Source organism: Pleurodeles waltl, chromosome 12 (genome assembly GCF_031143425.1).
Source record: "Pleurodeles waltl isolate 20211129_DDA chromosome 12, aPleWal1.hap1.20221129, whole genome shotgun sequence".
NCBI classification, from domain to species: Eukaryota; Metazoa; Chordata; class Amphibia; order Caudata; family Salamandridae; genus Pleurodeles; species Pleurodeles waltl.
In genome coordinates this window covers 334403487-334430503 of record NC_090451.1, presented here as the reverse complement: position 1 = coordinate 334430503, position 27017 = coordinate 334403487, and the positions used below count along the sequence as shown (strand labels likewise).

Genomic DNA, 27017 nt, shown 5'->3' with positions numbered 1-27017 from the left:
GGAAATGCTGAGACTTTTGCTTACCACTCTCAGTTTAGGGGTGTATGAGGGTGGTATTGCGCTTTATGTTGTGCAAAGATATTACTGGGCCACCAATCTGGTGAAAGTTTATGAAGTGGGGTGCGAAGGTTCAACCCACCACAGGAGTCATCCGTGAAGAATGATAGACAATTCATGAGTCTCAGAGGGTATTCTCAGTGGCTTATATTGGGAAAAGATTCTGAAAGCTATGCCAGACAATACCAGAGAGGAGGTGAAGATGTGGAATCGGGTGGAAGACAGCTTCAAACATGCCATTCTGGGAGAGAGATTTAGGTACAGACTAGGACAATCACTGCGTTGAAGCTCAAATGTATCCAAAGGACGTGGCCATCAAGTCTGGCTTCAGGCTCATAAAGAAAACTTACCTCACCAAATATAGTATTCCAGGGAAGGGCAGGTAAGTTTGGGCTACTTAAAGATAAGAGCTGTTTGTGGGGCTTTGGTTAGGTGAGGACTTACATATATGTTCACTAAAACAAAAAACAAAAAAAACAAAAAAAGACTTTACAGACATTATAGGTAGGCTCCCATTTTAAACGTACCAAACCATACAAATTCACCTGTTATAGTTAGAGTTATCCGAAGTAATTATAACTTGTGCCCTAAGGTAACTGTAACTTGTGCCCTCACCATGCACTGCCAATTACCCCACCTAATACATCACCCATGACATCCTTGATAAAATCACTGATAGTATCACTGTAACATGTGCAGTAAAATTATTTGGCAAGTTTCATTACTAAATGCTAATTTAACGTATGGCCCGGCCTTGTGGCTAACCCCTATATCCACCCTTCATCTTGTGCCGCAGGGGTTGGCCGCAGGGCCTGGTCTGCAGCCAGGCCCTCCGGCAACGCCTATAACCACCCAACCTCGCATTGCACACGGCCTTTGGACGTGTGCAGCGTGGTTGGCTGCATAGCATGCAGCGAACACCTATAACCACCGGCCGTGCACAGAGGGGGTTGTCCGCAGGCCCTGGGCTGTTGCGATGCCCTGCAGCCAACACCCCTAACCACCCAACCTCACACTGCGCACAGCCTTTGGTCATGCACAGAAGTAGTTGGCCACAGGTCTAAATGCCCGCCCCCCCCCCCCCCCCCCGACGACCACATCCTCCCTGGGTCCAGGTAAGTAACTTATTTTCTTGTCCAGTATTAGGGCATCTTTCATAGATTCACATGCTTGAATCAGAATAAATAGCAGTAAACATATCAAATAGTGGACGGTGGGGAAAAAAGATTAACTGTTTCACCTTATGCAAATAAATTCCGTAGACCTGTTTGCCCTACTGCTGAGTCCATCCTATCTGTGGCAATTAGGCAGTAGTGTTGGGTGAAGGTGTGCCTGCTAGACCAAGTTGCTGCTCTACATATTTGTTGCATAGGCACTCCTGCACAGAAAGCTGCAGAGGTGGAGACAGCTCTGGTGGAGTAGGTTTTGACATTGTTTGTCAATGATTTTCCTGCTAGCTGATCACAAAATTGTATGGCGGTGGCAATCCACCGAGCTATAGTTTGTTTAGTAACAGGATATCCCTTTTTTAGTTGTCGACAGCCTACAAACAATTGATCTGCTTTGCAAAAGCTGCTAGTCTTTTGTATGTAGAATTTGAGATATCGCTTGATAGCTAGGGAATGTAGTGCTCTTTCTGCTGGAGTTTGAGGATTTGGGAAAAAAGTTTTAAATATTACTGGATTGTTCAGATGAAAGTCAGAGGGAACTTTGGGGATAAATTTAGGATTAGTCTGAGGATGAGAGTGGCAGACTTAAATTGGAGAAAAGGCTTAGTGATTGTAAATGCCTGGATGTCACTGACCCTCTTTGCTGAAGTAAGTGCTAGGAGAAGCAGTGTCTTCCAGGAAATGCATTTCAACTGCCTAGTGTATTGGCTCAAATGGAAGCTTCATCATTTGTGAAAGTATAACAATGAGATGCCAGGGAGGAAAAGGTATTTTTACTGGAGGAAACAACCTGAATACTCCTTAAGGAATTGTTCTACTATTTTGGAGGACCATAAAAAGATGGAGAATTTGCAGTACGGTGAGATCTAGAAATGGCTGCCAGGTGCACCTTGATGGATGAGTGGGAAAGACCCAACTTTGCCAAGTGAAGAAGATACGGTAATATCTGTTCTGGAGCAGATTTCAGAGGATGGACGTCGGAATCCTTACATCATAAACAGAATCTTTTCCATTTGAGTTTATATGTTTTATTTGTAGTCTGGGATCTAGCATTAGCAAGCACTTCACAACAATCGGTTGGAATATTTAGGTCAGCAAATTCATTGAATTCAGAGCCAGGCTGACAACCGAAGAGAAGTTGGGTTGGGATGACAGACCTGGTTTTGATTAATTGTTAGAAAGTTCGGTATTGGTTGCAACAGAATATGAAACTTCTCTGAGAGGAGTAGGAGCTCCGTGAACCAAAACTAGAGTGGCCAGTTGGGCGCTATCAGTAACAACCAGCAAGATTCCTTCTTCATCATCTTTATAACTCTTGGGATCAGTGGAAGCAGGGAAAGAAGAGACCCTCGCAGACGTGTGACGTCTTCGACCAACATTTCATGGCCTGCTTCACTGGTGGGGTTATTTGGACGATGTTGTCGAAAGATCTGTTGATTCACACCCACTGGCTGTCTAACTGTTTTTGAAGTGTTCTCATGTGAAGACGGCAGTTTGGTATCAACGGAATGCAAGAGGAGAGCATTCCCATAAAAAATGTGCAGATATGGACAGAAGTGGACTTTTTGTCGAGCCGTAGCACTAGTTTTCAAATCTTCGTCTGCCCGTCCTGAGAGGAGAAGGCTTTTGCTTGTTCCGTATCTAATAAGGCTCCTAGAAAGGTGATGTTGGTTGTAGGAGTTAGGTGTGACTTTTGGTGATTGTCTGAGAGGCTTAAGATCTGATAGATATGTTGATGTGTCTCTGGCTGCTTGCCACGCTGTGTTCACTTTTATGAGCCAATCGTCCAAGTAGGGAAACACTTGAACTGCCCTTTGTCTGAGATATGCTGCCTTTGGAACCAAGACCTTGGTGAACACTCGAGGAGCTGATCTCAGACCAAACTATAACACTCTGAATTGGTTGGCTGGCTACCTTTAAAGCGTAAGAATTTCCTGTGGCTGGGGTGAATAGGGATATGAAGATAGGAGTCCTGAGATCTAAGGCTGTCATGTCATCCCTTTCGATTGAGCAACTGTAATATATCCTTGTAGGAAGTTGGCTCTGTATGTGCTATTTCAAAGTAAGGAATAGCATGCACAGAGTCCAAGGGTTCCCCTTAGAGGTAAAATAGTGGTAAAAATAGATAATACTAATGCTCTATTTTGTGGTAGTGTGGTCGAGCAGTAGCCTTATCCAAGGAGTAGTGTTAAGCATTTGTTGTACATACACATAGACAATAAATGAGGTACACACACTCAGAGACAAATCCAGCCAATAGGTTTTGTTATAGAAAAATATCTTTTCTTAGTTTATTTTAAGAACCACAGGTTCAAATTTAACATGTAATATCTTGTTTGAAAGGTATTGCAGGTAAGTACATTAGGAACTTTGAATCATTTCAATTGCATGTATACCTTTCAAGTTATTCACAAATAGCTATTTCAAAAGTGGACACTTAGTGCAATTTTCACAGTTCCTGGGGGAGGTAAGTTTTTGTTAGTTTTACCAGGTAAGTAAGACACTTACAGGGTTCAGTTCTTGGTCCAAGGTAGCCCACCGTTGGGGGTTCAGAGCAACCCCAAAGTTACCACACCAGCAGCTCAGGGCCGGTCAGGTGCAGAGTTCAAAGTGGTGCCCAAAACGCATAGGCTATAATGGAGAGAAGGGGGTGCCCCGGTTCCAGTCTGCCAGCAGGTAAGTACCCGCGTCTTCGGAGGGCAGACCAGGGGGGTTTTGTAGGGCACCGGGGGGGACACAAGCCCACACAGAAATTTCACCCTCAGCGGCGCGGGGGCGGCCGGGTGCAGTGTTAGAACAAGCGTCGGGTTCGCAATGGAAGTCAATGAGAAATCAAGGGATCTCTTCAGCGCTGCAGGCAGGCAAGGGGGGGCTTCCTTGGGGAAACCTCCACTTGGGCAAGGGAGAGGGACTCCTGGGGGTCACTTCTGCAGTGAAAGTCCGGTCCTTCAGGTCCTGGGGGCTGCGGGTGCAGGGTCTTTTCCAGGCGTCGGGACTTAGGTTTCAGAGAGTCGCGGTCAGGGGAAGCCTCGGGATTCCCTCTGCAGGCGGCGCTGTGGGGGCTCAGGGGGGACAGGTTTTGGTACTCACAGTCGTAGAGTAGTCCGGGGGTCCTCCCTGAGGTGTTGGTTCTCCACCAGCCGAGTCGGGGTCGCCGGGTGCAGTGTTGCAAGTCTCACGCTTCTTGCGGGGAGATTGCAGGGGTCTTTAAAGCTGCTCCTTTGGATAAAGTTGCAGTCTTTTTGGAGCAGGTCCGCTGTCCTCGGGAGTTTCTTGTCGTCGTCGAAGCAGGGCAGTCCTCAGAGGATTCAGAGGTCGCTGGTCCCTTTGGAAGGCGTCGCTGGAGCAGAGTTCTTTGGAAGGCAGGAGACAGGCCGGTGAGTTTCTGGAGCCGAGGCAGTTGTTGTCTTCGGGTCTTCCTCTGCAGGGGTTTTCAGCTAGGCAGTCCTTCTTCTTGTTGTTGCAGGAATCTAATTTTCTAGGGTTCAGGGTAGCCCTTAAATACTAAATTTAAGGGCGTGTTTAGGTCTGGGGGGTTAGTAGCCAATGGCTACTAGCCCTGAGGGTGGGTACACCCTCTTTGTGCCTCCTCCCAAGGGGAGGGGGTCACAATCCTAACCCTATTGGGGGAATCCTCCATCTGCAAGATGGAGGATTTCTAAAAGTTAGAGTCACCTCAGCTCAGGACACCTTAGGGGCTGTCCTGACTGGCCAGTGACTCCTCCTTGTTATTCTCATTATTTTCTCCGGCCTTGCCGCCAAAAGTGGGGGCCGGGGCCGGAGGGGGCGGGCAACTCCACTAGCTGGAGTGTCCTGCGGTGCTGTGACAAAGGGGTGAGCCTTTGAGGCTCACCGCCAGGTGTTACAGCTCCTGCCTGGGGGAGGTGTTAGCATCTCCACCCAGTGCAGGCTTTGTTACTGGCCTCAGAGTGACAAAGGCACTCTCCCCATGGGGCCAGCAACATGTCTCTAGTGTGGCAGGCTGCTGGAACTAGTCAGCCTACACAGACAGTCGGTTAAGTTTCAGGGGGCACCTCTAAGGTGCCCTCTGGGGTGTATTTTGCAATAAAATGTACACTGGCATCAGTGTGCATTTATTGTGCTGAGAAGTTTGATACCAAACTTCCCAGTTTTCAGTGTAGCCATTATGGTGCTGTGGAGTTCGTGTAAAACAGACTCCCAGACCATATACTCTTATGGCTACCCTGCACTTACAATGTCTAAGGTTTTGCTTAGACACTGTAGGGGTACAGTGCTCATGCACTGGTACCCTCACCTATGGTATAGTGCACCCTGCCTTAGGGCTGTAAGGCCTGCTAGAGGGGTGTCTTACCTATACTGCATAGGCAGTGAGAGGCTGGCATGGCACCCTGAGGGGAGTGCCATGTCGACTTACTCGTTTTGTCCTCACTAGCACACACAAGCTGGCAAGCAGTGTGTCTGTGCTGAGTGAGAGGTCTCCAGGGTGGCATAAGACATGCTGCAGCCCTTAGAGACCTTCCTTGGCATCAGGGCCCTTGGTACTAGAAGTACCAGTTACAAGGGACTTATCTGGATGCCAAGGTCTGCCAATTGTGGATACAAAAGTACAGGTTAGGGAAAGAACACTGGTGCTGGGGCCTGGTTAGCAGGCCTCAGCACACTTTCAATTGTAAACATAGCATCAGCAAAGGCAAAAAGTCAGGGGGCAACCATGCCAAGGAGGCATTTCCTTACACAACCCCCCCCCCCCAAACGAAAGAGGATGAGACTAACCTTTCCCAAGAGAGTCTTCATTTTCTAAGTGGAAGAACCTGGAAAGGCCATCTGCATTGGCATGGGCAGTCCCAGGTCTGTGTTCCACTATAAAGTCCATTCCCTGTAGGGAGATGGACCACCTCAACAGTTTAGGATTTTCACCTTTCATTTGCATCAGCCATTTGAGAGGTCTGTGGTCAGTTTGAACTAGGAAGTGAGTCCCAAAGAGGTATGGTCTCAGCTTCTTCAGGGACCAAACCACAGCAAAGGCCTCCCTCTCAATGGCACTCCAACGCTGCTCCCTGGGGAGTAACCTCCTGCTAATGAAAGCAACAGGCTGGTCAAGGCCATCATCATTTGTTTGGGACAAAACTGCCCCTATCCCATGTTCAGAGGCATCTGTCTGCACAATGAACTGCTTAGAATAATCTGGAGCTTTTAGAACTGGTGCTGAGCACATTGCTTGTTTCAGGGTGTCAAAGGCCTGTTGGCATTCCACAGTCCAGTTCACTTTCTTGGGCATTTTCTTGGAGGTGAGTTCAGTGAGGGCTGTCACAATGGATCCATATCCCTTCACAAACCTCCTGTAATACCCAGTCAAGCCAAGGAATGCCCTGACTTGAGTCTGGGTTTTTGGAGCTACCCAGTCCAGAATAGTCTGGATCTTGGGTTGGAGTGGCTGAACTTGGCCTCCACCTACAAGGTGGCCCAAGTAAACCACAGTTCCCTGCCCTATCTGGCATTTGGATGCCTTGATAGAGAGGCCTGCAGATTGCAGAGCCTTCAAAACCTTCTTCAGGTGGACCAGGTGATCCTGCCAGGTGGAGCTAAAGACAGCAATATCATCAAGATAAGCTGTGCTAAAGGCCTCCAAACCAGCAAGGACTTGATTCACCAACCTTTGGAAGGTGGCAGGGGCATTCTTTAAACCAAAGGGCATAACAGTAAACTGATAATGCCCATCAGGTGTGGAGAATGCTGTTTTCTCTTTTGCTCCAGGTGCCATTTTTATTTGCCAGTACCCTGCTGTCAAGTCAAAGGTACTTAAGAATTTGGCAGCACCTAATTTGTCTATGAGCTCATCAGCTCTAGGAATTGGATGAGCATCTGTCTTGGTGACAGAGTTGAGCCCTCTGTAGTCCACACAAAACCTCATCTCTTTCTTTCCATCTTTGGTGTGAGGTTTGGGGACTAAGACCACTGGGCTAGCCCAGGGGCTGTCAGAGCGCTCAATTACTCCCAATTCCAGCATCTTGTGGACTTCCACCTTGATGCTTTCCTTAACATGGTCAGACTGTCTAAAGATTTTGTTTTTGACAGGCATGCTGTCTCCTGTGTCCATATCATGGGTACACAGGTGTGTCTGACCAGGGGTTAAGGAGAAGAGTTCAGGAAACTGTTGTAGGACTCTCCTACAATCAGCTTGCTGTTGGCCAGAGAGGGTATCTGAGTAGATCACTCCATCTACTGAGCCATCCTTTGGGTCTGATGATAGAAGATCAGGGAGAGGTTCACTCTCTGCCTCCTGATCCTCATCTGTTACCATTAACAGATTTACATCAGCCCTGTCATGGAAGAGCTTAAGGCGGTTCACATGGATCACCCTCTTGGGGCTCCTGCTTGTGCCCAGGTCCACCAGGTAGGTGACCTGACTCTTCCTTTCTAGCACTGGGTAAGGGCCACTCCATTTGTCCTGGAGTGCCCTGGGAGCCACAGGCTCCAGAACCCAGACTTTCTGCCCTGGTTGGAACTCAACCATTGCAGCCTTTTGGTCATACCCAAACTTCTGGAGCTGTTGGCTGGCCTCAAGGTTTTTGGTTGCCTTTTCCATGTACTCTGCCATTCTAGAGCGAAGGCCAAGTACATAGTCCACTATGTCTTGTTTAGGCTCATGAAGAGGTCTCTCCCAGCCTTCTTTAACAAGAGCAAGTGGTCCCCTTACAGGGTGACCAAACAGAAGTTCAAAGGGTGAGAATCCTACTCCCTTCTGTGGCACCTCTCTGTAAGCGAAAAGCAGACATGGCAAGAGGACATCCCATCTCCTTTTGAGCTTTTCTGGGAGCCCCATGATCATGCCTTTTAATGTCTTGTTGAATCTCTCAACTAAGCCATTAGTTTGTGGATGGTATGGTGTAGTGAATTTGTATGTCACTCCACACTCATTCCACATGTGTTTTAGGTATGCTGACATGAAGTTGGTACCTCTGTCAGACACCACCTCCTTAGGGAAACCCACTCTGGTAAAGATACCAATGAGGGCCTTGGCTACCGCAGGGGCAGTAGTCGACCTAAGGGGAATAGCTTCAGGATACCTAGTAGCATGATCCACTACTACTAGGATGTACATATTTCCTGAGGCTGTGGGAGGTTCCAGTGGACCAACTATGTCCACACCCACTCTTTCAAAGGGGACCCCCACCACTGGAAGTGGAATGAGGGGGGCCTTTGGGTGCCCACCTGTCTTACCACTGGATTGACAGGTGGGGCAGGAGAGGCAAAACTCCTTAACCTTCTGGGACATATTGGGCCAGTAGAAGTGGTTGACTAACCTCTCCCACGTCTTGGTTTGTCCCAAATGCCCAGCAAGGGGAATATCATGGGCTAAGGTCAGAATAAACTCTCTGAACGACTGAGGCACTACCACTCTCCTAGTGGCACCAGGTTTGGGGTCTCTGGCCTCAGTGTACAGGAGTCCATCTTCCCAATAGACCCTATGTGTTCCATTTTTCTTGCCGTTGGACTCTTCAGCAGCTTGCTGCCTAAGGCCTTCAAGAGAGGGACAGGTTTCTTGTCCCTTACACAGCTCCTCCCTTGAGGGTCCCCCTGGGCCTAAGAGCTCAACCTGATAAGGTTCAAGCTCCAAAGGCTCAGTTCCCTCAGAGGGCAGAACTTCTTCCTGAGAAGAGAGGTTCTCTTTTTCTGACTGTGTTGCAGTTGGTTTCCCAACTGACTTTCCTTTTCTCTTGGTAGGCTGGGCCATTTTTCCAGACTCCAGCTCTACTTTTTCACCCTGTGCCTTGCATTGTGCTCTTGTTTTTACACACACCAGTTCAGGGATACCGAGCATGGCTGCATGGGTTTTTAGTTCTACCTCAGCCCATGCTGAGGACTCCAGGTCATTTCCAAGCAGACAGTCTACTGGGATGTTTGAGGAGACCACCACCTGTTTCAGGCCATTGACCCCTCCCCATTCTAAAGTTACCATTGCCATGGGATGTGCTTTAGTCTGATTGTCAGCATTGGTGACTGTATAGGTTTTTCCAGTCAGGTATTGGCCAGGGGAAACCAGTTTCTCTGTCACCATGGTGACACTGGCACCTGTATCCCTCAGGCCCTCTACACTTGTCCCATTAATAAAGAGCTGCTGCCTGTATTTTTGCATGTTAGGAGGCCAGGCAGCTAGTGTGGCTAAATCCACCCCACCCTCAGAGACTAGAGTAGCTTCAGTGTGGACCCTGATTTGCTCTGGGCACACTGTTGATCCCACTTGGAGACTAGCCATTCCAGTGTTACCTGGATTGGAGTTTGGAGTGGAACCTTTCTTGGGACAGGCTTTGTCTCCAGTTTGGTGTCCAGACTGACTACAGTTTCGACACCAGGCCTTTTTGGGATCAAAGTTTTTACCCTTGTACCCAGGATTGTTTTGTGAAGAGGCTCTGGGCCCACCCTCCTGTGCAGGTTTTTGGGGGCCTGTAGAAGACTCTTTACTATTTTTATTTTTGGCTGTCTCACTACCTTTCCCCTGGGGAGGTTTTGTGACCCCTTTCTTTTGGTCACCCCCTGTGGAAGTTTTGGACACCCTAGTCTTGACCCAATGGTCCGCCTTCTTTCCCAATTCTTGGTGAGAAATTGGTCCTTGGTCTACCAGATGCTGATGCAGTTTATCATTGAAACAATTACTTAACAGGTGTTCTTTCACAAACAAATTGTACAGCCCATCATAATTACTTACACCACTGCCTTGAATCCAACCATCTAGTGTTTTTACTGAGTAGTCTACAAAGTCAACCCAGGTCTGGCTCGAGGTTTTTTGAGCCCCCCTGAATCTAATCCTATACTCCTCAGTGGAGAATCCAAAGCCCTCAATCAGGGTACCCTTCATGAGGTCATAAGATTCTGCATCTTTTCCAGAGAGTGTGAGGAGTCTATCCCTACACTTTCCTGTGAACATTTCCCAAAGGAGAGCACCCCAGTGAGATCTGTTCACTTTTCTGGTTACACAAGCCCTCTCAAAAGCTGTGAACCATTTGGTGATGTCATCACCATCTTCATATTTAGTTACAATCCCTTTAGGGATTTTCAACATGTCAGGAGAATCTCTGACCCTATTTATGTTGCTGCCACCATTGATGGGTCCTAGGCCCATCTCTTGTCTTTCCCTCTCTATGGCTAGGATCTGTCTTTCCAAAGCCAATCTTTTGGCCATCCTGGCTAACTGGATGTCCTCTTCACTGGGGTTATCCTCAGTGATTTCAGAGTTGTTGGTCCCTCCTGTGAGGGAACCTGCATCTCTGACTATTATTTGTGGAGTCAGGGCTTGAGAAGCCCTGCTCTCCCTAAGTAGGACTGGAGGGGGGGAATTTCCCTCCAAGTCACTATCTTCATCCTCTGAGTTGCCACCCTCAGAGGGGTTGGCCTTTTCAAACTCTGCCAAAAGCTCCTGGAGCTGTACTTTGGTAGGTTTGGGGCCCATTGCTATTTTCTTTAGTTTACAGAGTGACCTTAGCTCTCTCATCTGTAGATGGAGGTAAGGTGTGGTGTCGAGTTCCACCACAGCCACATCTGTGCTAGACATTTTGCTTCTAAAAGTTGGAATACTTTTTAAGAATCTAAAACTGGTTCTAGAATCTAATTCAAACTTTTACAAACTTTTAAACTCTAAAAGAAATGCTAAACAGGATCTAACACAAGGCCCTAGCAGGTCTTTTAAGAATTTAGAAAACTTTTCAAATTGCAAAAATCAATTTCTAATGACAATTTTGGAATTTGTCGTGTGATCAGGTATTGGCTGAGTAGTCCAGCAAATGCAAAGTCTTGTACCCCACCGCTGATCCACCAATGTAGGAAGTTGGCTCTGTATGTGCTATTTCAAAGTAAGGAATAGCATGCACAGAGTCCAAGGGTTCCCCTTAGAGGTAAAATAGTGGTAAAAATAGATAATACTAATGCTCTATTTTGTGGTAGTGTGGTCGAGCAGTAGGCTTATCCAAAGAGTAGTGTTAAGCATTTGTTGTACATACACATAGACAATAAATGAGGTACACACACTCAGAGACAAATCCAGCCAATAGGTTTTGTTATAGAAAAATATATTTTCTTAGTTTATTTTAAGAACCACAGGTTCAAATTTAACATGTAATATCTTGTTTGAAAGGTGTTGCAGGTAAGTACATTAGGAACTTTGAATCATTTCAATTGCATGTATACCTTTCAAGTTATTCACAAATAGATATTTCAAAAGTGGACACAGTGCAATTTTCACAGTTCCTGGGGGAGGTAAGTTTTTGTTAGTTTTACCAGGTAAGTAAGACACTTACAGGGTTCAGTTCTTGGTCCAAGGTAGTCCACCGTTGGGGGTTCAGAGCAACCCCAAAGTTACCACACCAGCAGCTCAGGGCCGGTCAGGTGCAGAGTTCAAAGTGGTGCCCAAAACGCATAGGCTATAATGGAGAGAAGGGGGTGCCCCGGTTCCAGTCTGCCAGCAGGTAAGTACCCGCGTCTTAGGAGGGCAGACCAGGGGGGTTTTGTAGGGCACCGGGGGGGACACAAGCCCACACAGAAATTTCACCCTCAGCGGCGCGGGGGCGGCCGGGTGCAGTGTTAGAACAAGCGTCGGGTTCGCAATGGAAGTCAATGAGAGATCAAGGGATCTCTTCAGCGCTGCAGGCAGGCAAGGGGGGGGCTTCCTCGGGGAAACCTCCACTTGGGCAAGGGAGAGGGACTCCTGGGGGTCACTTCTGCAGTGAAAGTCCGGTCCTTCAGGTCCTGGGGGCTGCGGGTGCAGGGTCTTTTCCAGGCGTCGGGACTTAGGTTTCAGAGAGTCGCGGTCAGGGGAAGCCTCGGGATTCCCTCTGCAGGCGGCGCTGTGGGGGCTCAGGGGGGACAGGTTTTGGTACTCACAGTCGTAGAGTAGTCCGGGGGTCCTCCCTGAGGTGTTGGTTCTCCACCAGCCGAGTCGGGGTCGCCGGGTGCAGTGTTGTAAGTCTCACGCTTCTTGCGGGGAGATTGCAGGGGTCTTTAAAGCTGCTCCTTTGGATAAAGTTGCAGTCTTTTTGGAGCAGGTCCGCTGTCCTCGGGAGTTTCTTGTCGTCGTCGAAGCAGGGCAGTCCTCAGAGGATTCAGAGGTCGCTGGTCCCTTTGGAAGGCGTCGCTGGAGCAGAGTTCTTTGGAAGGCAGGAGACAGGCCGGTGAGTTTCTGGAGCCGAGGCAGTTGTTGTCTTCGGGTCTTCCTCTGCAGGGGTTTTCAGCTAGGCAGTCCTTCTTCTTGTTGTTGCAGGAATCTAATTTTCTAGGGTTCAGGGTAGCCCTTAAATACTAAATTTAAGGGCGTGTTTAGGTCTGGGGGGTTAGTAGCCAATGGCTACTAGCCCTGAGGGTGGGTACACCCTCTTTGTGCCTCCTCCCAAGGGGAGGGGGTCACAATCCTAACCCTATTGGGGGAATCCTCCATCTGCAAGATGGAGGATTTCTAAAAGTTAGAGTCACCTCAGCTCAGGACACCTTAGGGGCTGTCCTGACTGGCCAGTGACTCCTCCTTGTTATTCTCATTATTTTCTCCGGCCTTGCCGCCAAAAGTGGGGGCCGGGGCCGGAGGGGGCGGGCAACTCCACTAGCTGGAGTGTCCTGCGGTGCTGTGACAAAGGGGTGAGCCTTTGAGGCTCACCGCCAGGTGTTACAGCTCCTGCCTGGGGGAGGTGTTAGCATCTCCACCCAGTGCAGGCTTTGTTACTGGCCTCAGAGTGACAAAGGCACTCTCCCCATGGGGCCAGCAACATGTCTCTAGTGTGGCAGGCTGCTGGAACTAGTCAGCCTACACAGACAGTCGGTTAAGTTTCAGGGGGCACCTCTAAGGTGCCCTCTGGGGTGTATTTTGCAATAAAATGTACACTGGCATCAGTGTGCATTTATTGTGCTGAGACGTTTGATACCAAACTTCCCAGTTTTCAGTGTAGCCATTATGGTGCTGTGGAGTTCGTGTAAAACAGACTCCCAGACCATATACTCTTATGGCTACCCTGCACTTACAATGTCTAAGGTTTTGCTTAGACACTGTAGGGGTACAGTGCTCATGCACTGGTACCCTCACCTATGGTATAGTGCACCCTGCCTTAGGGCTGTAAGGCCTGCTAGAGGGGTGTCTTACCTATACTGCATAGGCAGTGAGAGGCTGGCATGGCACCCTGAGGGGAGTGCCATGTCGACTTACTCGTTTTGTCCTCACTAGCACACACAAGCTGGCAAGCAGTGTGTCTGTGCTGAGTGAGAGGTCTCCAGGGTGGCATAAGACATGCTGCAGCCCTTAGAGACCTTCCTTGGCATCAGGGCCCTTGGTACTAGAAGTACCAGTTACAAGGGACTTATCTGGATGCCAAGGTCTGCCAATTGTGGATACAAAAGTACAGGTTAGGGAAAGAACACTGGTGCTTGGGCCTGGTTAGCAGGCCTCAGCACACTTTCAATTGTAAACATAGCATCAGCAAAGGCAAAAAGTCAGGGGGCAACCATGCCAAGGAGGCATTTCCTTACAATCCTGAAGAGTGACCATACGAAATGATTGCTTTTTTTCAGGAATTTTTTCAGTTGTCTAAAATCTAAGATGGGGCACCAGTCGCCTGTCTTTTTCCGAATGAGGAAGAACAAGAGTAGAAACCGGTTCCCCTGATAAACTTCGGTATGATCTCTATTGCCCCCTTGTCCATCATTTTGGTAATCTGTAAAAGGAGCTCTTTCAAGTGAGCAGGTGGGGTCCTCGCGGTGGTATATCTGGAGGTGTTTGTGGAATTCTAGGGTATGTCCTCTGGTGATAATATCGAGAACCCATCGGTCTGAGGTGATCTGGGACCACTGGTGGGAGACGCTGGAAATTCTGCCCCCTGAGTATTGCAATAGGGGCTGATGGCAGGCACCTGGTGGAGGTCAGTACTCTCTGCATGTGTCCTTGCCCTTTTAGGAAGACTTTTCTCTGGTGGGATGTCTGGAGGCTGCCGATGGTGATTGCCTATAGGGTTGTTGTTGCGTGGTGGAGGAAGGAAAATGGCTTTGATAAGGCTGGTATTGCCTATATTGGCAGAGGCCACGTCTGTAGGAGTAAAGTCCCCTACCTCTTGCCCCTCGAAAGGGCTGCTTTCTGAATTGTAGGATCTAGCCATGTGCATGTCTGTTTTTATTGATTGTAGTGCCTCATCGACATGCTTCCTGAACAGGAGTTCAACATACGGCATGTCTAGAACCCTCATCTGAACTTCCGGGCGGAAGGAAGTGGCTTTTAGCCATCCCTGACATCTTAGTACTGCAGCTCCGGCTAGCTGTCGAAAAGCCTGTGGATGAGACATCTATGGCACAATCTATGATTTCAGCTGAGATCTTCTCTCCCTTTTGTAAGATCTTCTGCACTTCAGATCTAGCATCTTTGGGAAGGAGATCGATATATTGGGAGCTGTCTGACCACATCTGGCGGTCGTATCGTCCTAGGATCTCTAATGAGTTTGCTGCCCTGACTGCTGTCTTCTTTCCTTATCTGGGGGTGCGGAGAGGATGGGTTTCTGGACTTGCGCTGGGCTGCCTGAGTTATAGCAGAGTCGGTTTGGGCTGACCAATCAAAGAAGGTGGTGAGTTTTCTGGTGCCTTGTACTTTTTATCTAATCTGGGAAGTACTGCTGGTGTGGAGAATGGGGTCTGCATAACCTTAAGGTCCTCTTCCCAGATGAAATCTACAAATCGGGATTGCACAAACTAACTTTCTAGTATCTTCTTTAAAGTCATAAAAAAAGCAATCTGATTGTTTTGTGACAATGGGAAGTTGGAATCTCTTGCCTGCTCTTTCCAAAATACTATGGAACCCTCCTATGTCTTGTGGCAGAGAATCTACTGGTGGTGGGGTAGAGGGGGATGGTGTCTGTGTCTGGTAGTCAGCCCATTTATTGGGGAGTGAGACACTGCCCCTGGTCCTCGTCCGAAGAAGGCGGAGGTGAAGATAGAGGTGACAACGGTGTTATAGGTACCTGGAAGTCTGAGGATTGATCCCTGGTAGAAGGAACTCAACAGCAGTGGTTGTGTGGTAGTGGAGTTGTTGATCCCAGTGGTGGGAATCTATTGTAATAATCTTGAATCATATGCTGCAAATTGCCAATCTGTGACACTGGCGTCTGCTGTATACGTGGCTGTCGCTGTGGTAGCAATGGTGATCAAAGTGGCCATTGACGATGCACTCATTGACGAGACTGAAATCTTTTTAAGTCAATGGTAGCAGAGATCTGATTTTTTTTTAATTTTGTAATTTTAATAGTACTGACAGCTGGTGTGGAAGGTTCAGAATGACCCTTTTCCTTCTCTGAAGGAACTTCCTCCGCTTTTTCTCTCACAGGACGTGTTTTCTTGGCTGCATTACTTCATTTTGAAGAGAAACTCTCCACAGATCTTTTCCTTGTTTTCAAAGCCACAGATCTCTGTGAGGTGTTGTTGTCATCATCATCGTCGGAGAGGGGGTATGCCTTGGATTTAAGCTTTTGAAGCCAAAGCAAGAGCCTGGCCTCTCTGTCTCTCAAGGTCTTGTGAGGAAAGGCTTGACAAGTTTTACAAACTTTCACCTTGTGCTCTGGATGAAGACGGTATATGCTGTCCTTGTGAGGATCATCACAGTGAAGCCTTAGCTTTCCCCACATGCTGCAGGGTCGAAATAAACCTTTCTTGGCTGCAGACATAATGTAGAAGTTGCAGTTCTAGAAGCAAATGACAGTATTCAGAAGAATTCCTGTCAGGAAATTAGTAAACTGAGCAGAGCTCAGGAAGACTCCCTTCACACGACGTGCTGTAGAAAATCTGAGACAGGAGCATCTCTGGTGAGGGTACTAAAGGGTGGTCTCACATGATTGGCTGGACTTTGGGTCATTTCTAATAACACTGATAAGCTTCTAAAGTGAATGTAGATTCCATTAACTTCAATGTAAAATTTTAATTTACTGTTTTCAATGTACTGTGGAACTCGTACTTCGATGACCGGGAATGATTCAATTATGGGAATCTATGAAAGATACCCTATTACTGGAGAAGGGTGATTCTGAATTGTTATATTTTTACCAGAGTCAAACTCCTAGAACGGCATGTTCTGAAAACCCTTTTCTTCAGTTACAAACATTCTACTTTCATGCCACTCGGACCTTGTGTGGATCTTTCCACTATTAATCACATTGTTTAAAACAAATGAGTAAATTCTCTTGCATCTTGCACAAAGTAAATGCATGCCTCAGCTATTTGAACTTCTGGGACAATCATATAGAGGTTGTAGGAAGCTGGTCTGGCGTGTGGTAGACATCTGCGGTGTTTACACCTTATACAAGGCCGTGGTAACCCCTTGTTAGTTAGCAACAGGGTCTAGTAAGCCAGGGCTCTCTAAGGGTAGCTGTGGATGAGCAGCCACGACTTATCTAGAAGGAGTGTAAAAAACTTGCAATACTAAATTAATCACACAATAACTTACCGGACATGAAAGGAACCACACAGTGCTACAAAAATAACTGTACTTTATTATAATATCACTGCACCAGATTACTTATAGACAGTCCCCCAACTGAAGGTATGTACACACTATGCATACACACAATCAGTATTAGGAATTAGCATATAGGAACAACAAGCATTATCAAGAAATAGTGGAAAATAGCTAAGGCACTGGGGAGGGCCAAACCATATACTAAAATAGTGGATTGTGAAGTTAGGTTCCCCCACCTAAGGATGTGGAGTAGTTAGTAGGAAGCCGGGAGAACTCAGGACATCAAGAGGCGAGTATTTACATTACTCCCAGCGACCAGGACAACAGAGGTAAGTTATCTAGTTTTCCCCACAGACTATCAAGGGGACTTAGAAAAGGAACTTTCCAACAACAGGATCAGACCAGAGGAACCCAAAGGTGGATTCTGGAAGAAGACCTGCAAAAGAAGGGGACAGAGTCCAGTCCACAATGGAGTGTCCAGGTGGGGCATAAGCCATTGCCCACCCTTTTGTGGCCCCAGAGTCGTGCATATGTCCCATGCCGGTCGTCTGATTGCAGAGAGGTCAACAGCCAGGAAGACCACCAACAAGCCTTGCTAAATGCAAACAGGGTAGAAGAGGAGTTGCAGAGATTAAGAGGCCCAGCAAGGTCCTGGGGACTCGAACCTTAAGAGGGTAGTCCGGGCTCACCCTCAGCAATCTGGAGAGCCAGCAGAAGCAGTCACAGGCCCGCAGGCAACCCACTGGCAGCAGGCACAGTAAGTTGCAGTGAGACCCAGTCTGCACAACTGGAGGAGTCAAACGTCACTGGAGCAGCAAAGGAGAAAGGAGCGACTGTCCTTGCAAGGATGAAGTGCTAGAGGCCAAGGCTACTTGGAGCCTGAAAATCTCTTGGAGCAGGAGTCAATAAGCCTCGGTTGCAGCAGTGTACAGGGAGTGCAGAATTATTAGGCAAATGAGTATTTTGACCACATCATCCTCTTTATGCATGTTGTCTTACTCCAAGCTGTATAGGCTCGAAAGCCTACTACCAATTAAGCATATTAGGTGATGTGCATCTCTGTAATGAGAAGGGGTGTGGTCTAATGACATCAACACCCTATATCAGGTGTGCATAATTATTAGGCAACTTCCTTTCCTTTGGCAAAATGGGTCAAAAGAAGGACTTGACAGGCTCAGAAAAGTCAAAAATAGTGAGATATCTTGCAGAGGGATGCAGCACTCTTAAAATTGCAAAGCTTCTGAAGCGTGATCATCGAACAATCAAGCGTTTCATTCAAAATAGTCAACAGGGTCGCAAGAAGCGTGTGGAAAAACCAAGGCGCAAAATAACTGCCCATGAACTGAGAAAAGTCAAGCGTGCAGCTGCCACGATGCCACTTGCCACCAGTTTGGCCATATTTCAGAGCTGCAACATCACTGGAGTGCCCAAAAGCACAAGGTGTGCAATACTCAGAGACATGGCCAAGGTATGAAAGGCTGAAAGACGACCACCACTGAACAAGACACACAAGCTGAAACGTCAAGACTGGGCCAAGAAATATCTCAAGACTGATTTTTCTAAGGTTTATGGACTGATGAAATGAGAGTGAGTCTTGATGGGCCAGATGGATGGGCCCGTGGCTGGATTGGTAAAGGGCAGAGAGCTCCAGTCCGACTCAGACGCCAGCAAGGTGGAGGTGGAGTACTGGTTTGGGCTGGTATCATCAAAGATGAGCTTGTGGAGCCTTTTCGGTTTGAGGATGGAGTCAAGCTCAACTCCCAGTCCTACTGCCAGTTCCTGGAAGACACCTTCTTCAAGCAGTGGTACAGGAAGAAGTCTGCATCCTTCAAGAAAAACATGATTTTCATGCAGGACAATGCTCCATCACACGCGTCCAAGTACTCCACAGCGTGGCTGGCAAGAAAGGGTATAAAAGAAGGAAATCTAATGACATGACCTCCTTGTTCACCTGATCTGAACCCCATTGAGAACCTGTGGTCCATCATCAAATGTGAGATTTACAAGGAGGGAAAACAGTACACCTCTCTGAACAGTGTCTGGGAGGCTGTGGTTGCTGCTGCACGCAATGTTGATGGTGAACAGATCAAAACACTGACAGAATCCATGGATGGCAGGCTTTTGAGTGTCCTTGCAAAGAAAGGTGGCTATATTGGTCACTGATTTGTTTTTGTTTTGTTTTTGAATGTCAGAAATGTATATTTGTGAATGTTGAGATGTTATATTGGTTTCACTGGTAATAATAAATAATTTAAATGGGTATATATTTGTTTTTTGTTAAGTTGCCTAATAATTATGCACAGTAATAGTCACCTGCACACACAGATATCCCCCTAACATAGCTAAAACTAAAAACAAACTAAAAACTACTTCCAAAAATATTCAGCTTTGATATTAATGAGTTTTTTGGGTTCATTGAGAACATGGTTGTTGTTCAATAATAAAGTTAATCCTCAAAAATACAACTTGCCTAATAATTCTGCACTCCCTGTACAGGGATATCATCCTACAAGGAGAGGCAAGAGGTCACCATCTCCCAAGTTGGACAGAAGGCAGAGAGGACCAAGAGGACCACTTCGACTCAACAACTGTGTTGCAGGATCCACACAGAGTGGCCACCTGGTGTAGCTCTGGGCACCATCACTGGGGTGCTGATGGACAGGGGAGTAGTTACTCCCCTTTCCTTTGTCCCGTTTCGCCAGAGCAGGGACCAGGGTACCTGGACTTGTGCAAACCTTTTTATGCAAGGAGAGCACCAAATGCACCCTTCATAGCAAACCGGCGGCTTGGGGAGGCTACCCCTCCCCAGCCTTGTAATGCTTATTTCCAAGAGAGAGGGTGTTGCATCCCCTCTCTCACAGGAAATCCTTTGTTCTACCTTCCCCTGCTTGAGCTGGTTAAGTGGCAGGTGGGAAGAATCCTTTCTGAGGGGTGGCAGCAGCATGGGCTGCCAGCCAACCCTGGAAGAGTGGTAGGAGCGATACTGGGGGTTCCTCTAAGGAGCCCCCAGTGTGCATGGAATCATACCACCAATACTGGCATGGGTAGTCGAGTATGATTCCAACATGCTTGAAACAAAGCATGCCTAGGTTTGAAGTTACCATTATGTTGCTGGACCACAGGTAGTGAGTGACATGTGGTAAGTACACAGGTAAAATGGCTTTCCTGCACTTAGGAAGTCCAGTGCATTGGAACTGGAGTCTGTAGGGGCACCTCTGCTCATGCAGGGGTGCCCTCACACAGAATGACCTGCACCCTGCCCTCTGGGCTAAAATGGCCTGTCATGGGGGTGACTTGCAGTGACCAGCAGTGAAAAGGTGCATGCACCTTTTCACGCAGGCTGCAAGGGCAGGTCTGGCGACACAATCAATGTCGAAGAGCCTCTTGACAAAGGGTCCACGACCCCACTCTGCCTTATTTGTTGCAGTACCACATGGCTGTGGTGTTGTCTGTGAACACCTGCACGGCTTTCCCATTGAGAGAGGGAAGGAATGCTTTTGATGCTAGTCAAATCGCTCGGAGCTCCAGATGATTGATATGGAGCCCGGTTTCCACTGGAGACCAGAGCACTACAGGGTTTAGCTGTCAATGTTAAAGGGACTTGTTATACAACAGCGTCCGCAAGGGGGTGACTTGGAGACAAGTCCGGAGGAGCCCCACGGGGGCTCGACTTGTGGGATCCCTGGGCCAAGGGGATACTGGCAGAGGACGTGTACTTGGACTATGAGGCTCATGTACAGAGGTGGTGACTGGAGGGCCACTTGGAGATAGAGGCTCTCCCAGTTCTCTGGGGCACCTGTAGAAGAGGGGAAAGAAACACAACAAGACTACTTCTGGTGTGGAGCTGGCCTTTGTTGAAGTCCCTCGACCTGCAGATAAGTTTTTGCAGCAGTGGTGTTCCTGCTGAACACTAACAAACCTTGGTGCTTGCAACTTGCAGCGGTACTGGAGGTATTGGTGCCGAGAGACTCCAGGGAAGCTCTGCATCTTGACTGATGGGTCGACAGAGCTGCTCTCCTAGACACTCGGGATCTTCTTTCTCAAAGATGCTCCCTTGGTGGGTCTGATGGCCAGCAAAAGGAGGAATCAGGTAGTCTTGGTTGGTGCAGGGAAGTGGCTCCTCCGCTACAAGGGATATGCTGGCTGGTTGGCGAAGTGCTGGTAGACATCCAAAGCTTTGAGGATACACAACTGGAGGACAAGTTGGGTCTTTGTAATTGTCAGGACTGAAGCAGGTAGGCAGGGTTTGGCACCAAAGTCCACAGCTAGTCCTTGTAGTAAGTTGGCACGGTATAGTGTGAATAGAGTCCGGTGGATCCCCAAAGGCTTTACAGAGGCTAAAGTAGATAATGCTCTCTTTTGCGGTAGAGTGATTGAGTAGTTAGGCTATTAAGAGGATAGTGCTACGCATTTGTTGTACACACACGATCAAGAAATGAGGCACACACTCAATGACTAACTCCAGGCCAATGTTTTATGCATCAAAAAGTATACTTTGTTAATTTATTTCAAGAACCAAAAGGATCTTTGTTGCAGGTAAGTATAGTTTCAAGAATGTATCACTTTCAAGCATCAAATGCACTTTCTTTAGAATTTACGTGTAAAACAGTTTTTAGGTAAGTAATACTATTCCATCTCAAAAGTAGACAGTGCAATTTCTCATAGAAAGCAATGCAGTCGAAGGGAAGGACAAGTAACACAATTTGCCGGTAAGTACTTGACTTACGATCCCAGTCTTTAGGGGTTAAGGCGTCCACAGGGCAAAGTTTAGGAAGACACCAAGGGTGCACCCCCAGCAACACCGGACCGTCCGGGTGCAGAGGTCAAAGTTGGTGTTGGGCGTCCAATGGAATCTTATGGAGACTGAGGGCACTTAGAAAGAAACAGCTTTATGGAGAGGGGGGCACACTCCTAACCCTATTGGCTATCCTCCTTCAAAACAAGATGGAGGGTTCTGCAAGGAGAGGGTCACCTCAGCTCTGGGCACCCTATGGGTGGTCTCAGCTGAGGTGGTCACTCCCACCAGACCTGCTGCGGAAAGTGGGGCTTGGGTAGGGGGTAATTGGGGCAGTCTAACAAAAGTCAGGGGCCTACGTGAGGCTCACCGCCAAGTGTTGCTGTTCATGCAGGGGGGAGGTGTGAAGCACCTCCACCCAGAGCAGGCTTTGTTCCCGACCCCATAGAGCACAAAGGCTATTCCCCCATAGGTTCAGAAACTTGTTGGTTAGTGGCACAGACAGGTCAGCCTCACACTAGAGGGTTGGGTGAAATAAAAAAGATGTCCTCTATGTGCATTTTTCAATAAATCTAACACTGGTATTACTGTGGATTTCTTGAGATGAGAAGTTTGATACCAAACTTCCTAGTCTTCAGTGAAGCCAATATGGAGCTGTGGAGTTCGTAATGACAAACTCCCAGACCATATACCCAATATGGCTACACTGCCCTTACAATGTCTAAGAATCGGCTTAGGCACTGCAGGGGCATATTGCTCATGCAACTATGCCTTTACCTGTGGTACAGTGCACCCTTAGGTGCCTTAGGGCTGTAAGGCAGTGGTTTGTGGGCAAGGCACCCAGAGAGGTACGTGACTAACCTGGTGGTGCAACACGCCTACTTGCATAGCTAGTTTCCCACCTGTCCTGGTGCCAAATGGGCTTCTGGGCAGGGTTTGGCATCTCTCACATCTGGGATAAGACGGAGGTCGCACATCAAAGGCGGCAGGAACATTGAAGTCTCTGGCCTTTGTATGCAGATTCACTAGCGATCCTGCAGGACGGGTGAACACCTTCCTCCAGAACAGGCATGGTGTCTGGTCAAAGAGAGCGTGGGTTCTTACCTCCAGGGGGTTAGAAACTAGTCTGTGGTGGCAGGCTGGTCAATACCAGTCAGCCAACACACTAGAGGGGACTAGAAGGTTTTCAGGGGGCTCCTCTAAGGTGCCCTCTGGGTGCATCTCATAATAAATCCAATCCTGGCATCAGTATGGATTTATTAAGACAAGATGTTTTGATACCAAACACCATTATTTTCCGTGCAGCCATCATGCAGCTGGAGTACTTGTGATGACCAGTGCCCAGTACACTCCTTAAGATGGCTGCATGGTCACTTGCAATATCTAGTAACAGAACTAGACCTCACAGGGCCATATCTGCTCATGTACATATGTACTCACATAATGCACCCTGCTGCCTTAGGGCTTTAAAGGCATGCTGTAGGGATGACTTACATATATTATATGCAGTGGAAGGGGCATTGCGCACCTTGTGTTTGCAGAATAGTTTGCACCATTCCAAGCATTCTGAGATGCCAGTCTGCGTGTGTTTTAGTGTGGGCCCCCCTTATGGTGGCATACTAAATGTGCAGCCCATAGGAAGCCCTCTATAGTGTCCATGCCCTATGTACCAGGGGTACCGTTTACTGGGGACTTACGGGAGTGCTAAAGTCCTTACCAATGGGGTTACAATTGGGTATTTCATTTTTAGCGGAAAGAACACTGGCACAGGAGACTGGTTAGCAGGCTTCAGTGCACTGTCAGAGTCGAAAACCAGCATCTAGTAGGTCAAATGGGAGCAAAAAGTGGGGTGACATCTGCAAAGAGAAGTCCAGGTTCCTACAGAAGTGGTATGCTGTGTCAGAGCAGAATAGTGTAGAGTGGAGTAAAATGGCTGGGAGTGGCATGAAATAGAGGGGAGTAAAGTGGTGCAGAGTGGAGTGACAGTGCAGGAAAGTGGCGAGGGATCCTGTGGAGTGGTGTAGAGTCTCAAGGAGGGGCAAAGAGTGGTACAGAGTAAATTAGTGTCAGTGTCATGAAGTAGAGTGGAGTGGCAAAGAGGGTCATGGAGTAGAGTTGAGTGGTGTGGAGTGTCAGCGTAGGGTGGTGCAGCATAAAGTGTCAGAGCAGAGACACGGAGAGTGCATTGGAGTGGCGCAGAGCGCCCGAGTATAGTGGCGCAGAGTGACAGAGTGGTGTAGAATGTCAGAGTAGTGGAGTGGGGGTAGAGTGTCATAGTAGAGTGGAGTTGAGTGGCGTAAAGTGGAATGTGCATGGTGTGGTAGCACACTGCCATCACAGACAACACATTTTCAATTGAAATAACTATTACATTTTTATAGACCTACAGTTTTACTGATAAAACTACACAGCGCATAAATGATAATGCGGAAATCGGCATCACCCAGTGTAGTGATTGCTTTTATCATATTAAAATAATTGTTTCCCCTGCACTTCAGAATTACAGAAAAATGTTAACTTGAGCTTTCCTAATTCTGATATATTCAGAAATATCTGTACAGTTCATTTACTGGTATTTAAAGTTTGTTGTGTGCTAGTAAATATAACACCCTTCAGCATCCCCCACCCCAGAACACAGCATGAAGGTCACATAAATCCTCTCATTGTGCAGCCAGAGAAAGAAAAGTAATCAACAACCTTCCTGGGAAGACAGAGCCTAACAATGTAATATCTGTACTGTTCAAAGCGAGCAATCGAAGAATGCATGGAGCCAGTCAGCTGGTAAACAGACTCTGCTCCATGGGAGGAACAACACAAGCTGGAAAGCCTAACAGAAATAAAGAACCATATAAGCAAATGTGGATGACAAAAGGCAAAGCCAATACTAAGCAATGGATGTAATGTGGTCAGCTTTCGCAAGTTATCAGTATGTCTTTCGGAACCAGTGAGCACTGGTAGACTTCGACTAAAAAGGTTTACTCTGGAAGATCAAGTGAAGAATAAGCGTTTGTGAACACTCATGTGAGCATACAAACATAGCCTCTTTCAGGAAACAATCACACGTGTGCATGCTGCATGGCTTTCAATTAGACTATCCTCTCTCGAGTCCAGTGAGGTACTTCAGGCATTCCAAATCTAGAAGATGAGCCAGCACCATGGAGAAGTATGTTAGTTTCTAATCAAATCATACAAGAACACGAAAATAAATCATTGCACAGTGCCAATTCAAGCAAAAGTTGCATTTACCAGGTTGATGGGACTTGGACTACAATTCGAGATCCTTCTAAACTTATTTGAGGAGCATATGCTTCCTTGTTTTCAATCTGTGCTGTGTCAACTACAACCTGCAAAAATTAAACAAAAATGATGGTACATGACAGTGAAGGGGAATCCACATTGCTTGTTAGCAACATATCAGATACAGTACACAGAATATTAGAAGTCCAAACATAGAATCAGAAAATCAGAAATACAGTTTTCCGTACTATAGACTAAGACTAAAATGTTGTGTTCAAGATTAAACTTTATGGATTTAGTCCAAGAACTACATCTCTTTACTCTACTTTTACATCCGACAATCATTTAGAGTTGCACCCTACTTTAATCTGCATTACTCATCACTTGGCAAGTAAACTATCTTTAGTGAAGGATGTGCCAAATGCATTTTAAACTAATTTTATTAAAGCAAGATTTTTCACCACAAAAAAGGGGTTGACTCGAGGCGATTCAGTGGCCACGTCCTTACTTCAGATTATACAATACTTATACCAATCAAACCTTGATTTTTTTCAAACTATTTTATTTAGCATTTTCAAGAAAAGGCAAATGAACATGACAGCACAGTTCCCCTGGAAGCAGCAAGCATAACTCCAGGAAAATGGGGGACGCAGCCAACATAAATTATTATTACAGTGAGGAAGTCAACTGAAGCATGACTTCACCCAGATAGGATACTGTATAGGAAAAAACCCATTGTGTCTTTCTCGCTGGTAGTAGCCAGTATGAGAATAAGTGGCCTTGGGCGTTGTTGTGGGAAAGATTCTATCGGCCCCTGGGTCGCCCCAGAGGATCGTAAGTGGATCCAGTAGTAGTAGAATATTCGTGATGGTCTTTATTGTGCGCTGGATCTCTACCCAAAGAGTCTGTGGGCAAGACCACTGTGTGTAAAAATGTGCCTCGTTCTCCAAACCCCTTCCAGCACAAATCTGAACCCCCAAACATCTTGGAAAGTCTAACGGGCGTGAGGTACCAGCGGGTCAATATTTTATATGCATTCTCCTGGTAACAGATTGATGATTTAGCGCCTCTCTGCAATACAGGCCCCCCATGAGTCATTGGATATCTCAGTAGCAAGTTCTCTTTCTCATTGTAATACAAAGGCGTGTTTTTAGGGGGGTAAGTTGCAGGAGGTATTGCTATAGCCATGATATGCCTTCACAGCAAAAGTAGTTGAGACAGGGGACTCGATGGGTGTATCATCGCACTGGAGGGCCAAGAATGCAGGGGGGCCTGTCTGCCCAGTGAAGCATCTGACTCAGCCTATAGATGTTGAGTCAGGTAACTAGGTCTTGCAGTCGTAAGTTTCCATTGTCGTGGAAGTCACCCAGGATAGTAGAACAGCCCTGAACCCAGGGCACGGAGTCAGGATTGATCTTCCCTGGGGGACAGTCAGGTTTGTGTCAAGTGAGTCCAAAGGAGTAGGTCAGGAATGCCCTGCGTTGTCATATCTCCCGCCAGTGGGCTCGGAATGTTGATGTCTAGGGCAGTAATTAAGGAGCTCCCCGCTTCAGATGACACTGGGAGCAACAGCAGTCCTGATAGCACGGAGGGAGATAATGCCTGTTCCACATGGACCCAGGGTTTACGGTCAGTGTTGTGGTTCCAGTTTAGAGGGGGGGGGGGGGGGGGGGGGTGCGGGGGGAAGATGTGCAGCTAGGATACAGGTTACAACATTGAGTAAGCCTAGGCCACCTTCTGAGACCGGTCTACTGAGGGTGCCTGTCACCACTCTCAGAAACTTGACCCTCCAACCCTTACACAAAATCGAGCACTTTAGGGAAGATAAGTTTGCGTGGCGAGGGAGGGATGGTCAGCAGAAGGGTCTGGAGGAAATATAAGAGCCTAGCATGAAATTCATTTTCATGCTATTGAGTCTGCAAAACCATGAAATCTACAGCTTCCTCAAGCGATATAAAGATCTTTGAAAAGGGAGGTGAGGGGGAATGTTGCAGGAGTATATATCCTTCATATGAATCCCCAGGTAGGTAATGGCTTATGTCTCCCACTGGAAGCCACTCCTAATGGGGTCCTCAAGGCTGTTTTGAGGATCTGCAACACCCATACCACACGACTTGGAAAAGCTGATTTTAAAGCCCTATTCCTGGGAGAAGGCTTTCAGCTCCTACATTACTGTTGGGATTGAGGTGTCAGAGTCCGTTATAAAACAGAGGATATCATCGGCAAACACAGCTGGTTTGCGTTCTCCACCATCCATCACCACACCCCTAATAGCTGTGTTAGACTTGATTTTGGCGAAATCATAAGGGCGAATACTAAGGGGGACAAGGGGCATCCTTGTAGCGTGCCCCATATAAGCCTAATTGGAGGGGAG

At 47.4% G+C, this 27017-nt stretch overlaps 1 protein-coding gene across 1 annotated transcript in view; it reads right to left on the bottom strand.

Annotated features, from left to right (window-relative positions):
• GARRE1 (granule associated Rac and RHOG effector 1) overlaps positions 1 to 27017 on the bottom strand; it is a 506156-nt gene that overhangs the window by 239663 nt on the left and 239476 nt on the right. The window contains exon 8 of the mRNA XM_069216464.1: positions 24653 to 24750. Coding sequence (XP_069072565.1) covers positions 24653 to 24750 — 98 coding nt within the window. The remainder of the gene's footprint in view (positions 1 to 24652; positions 24751 to 27017) is intronic.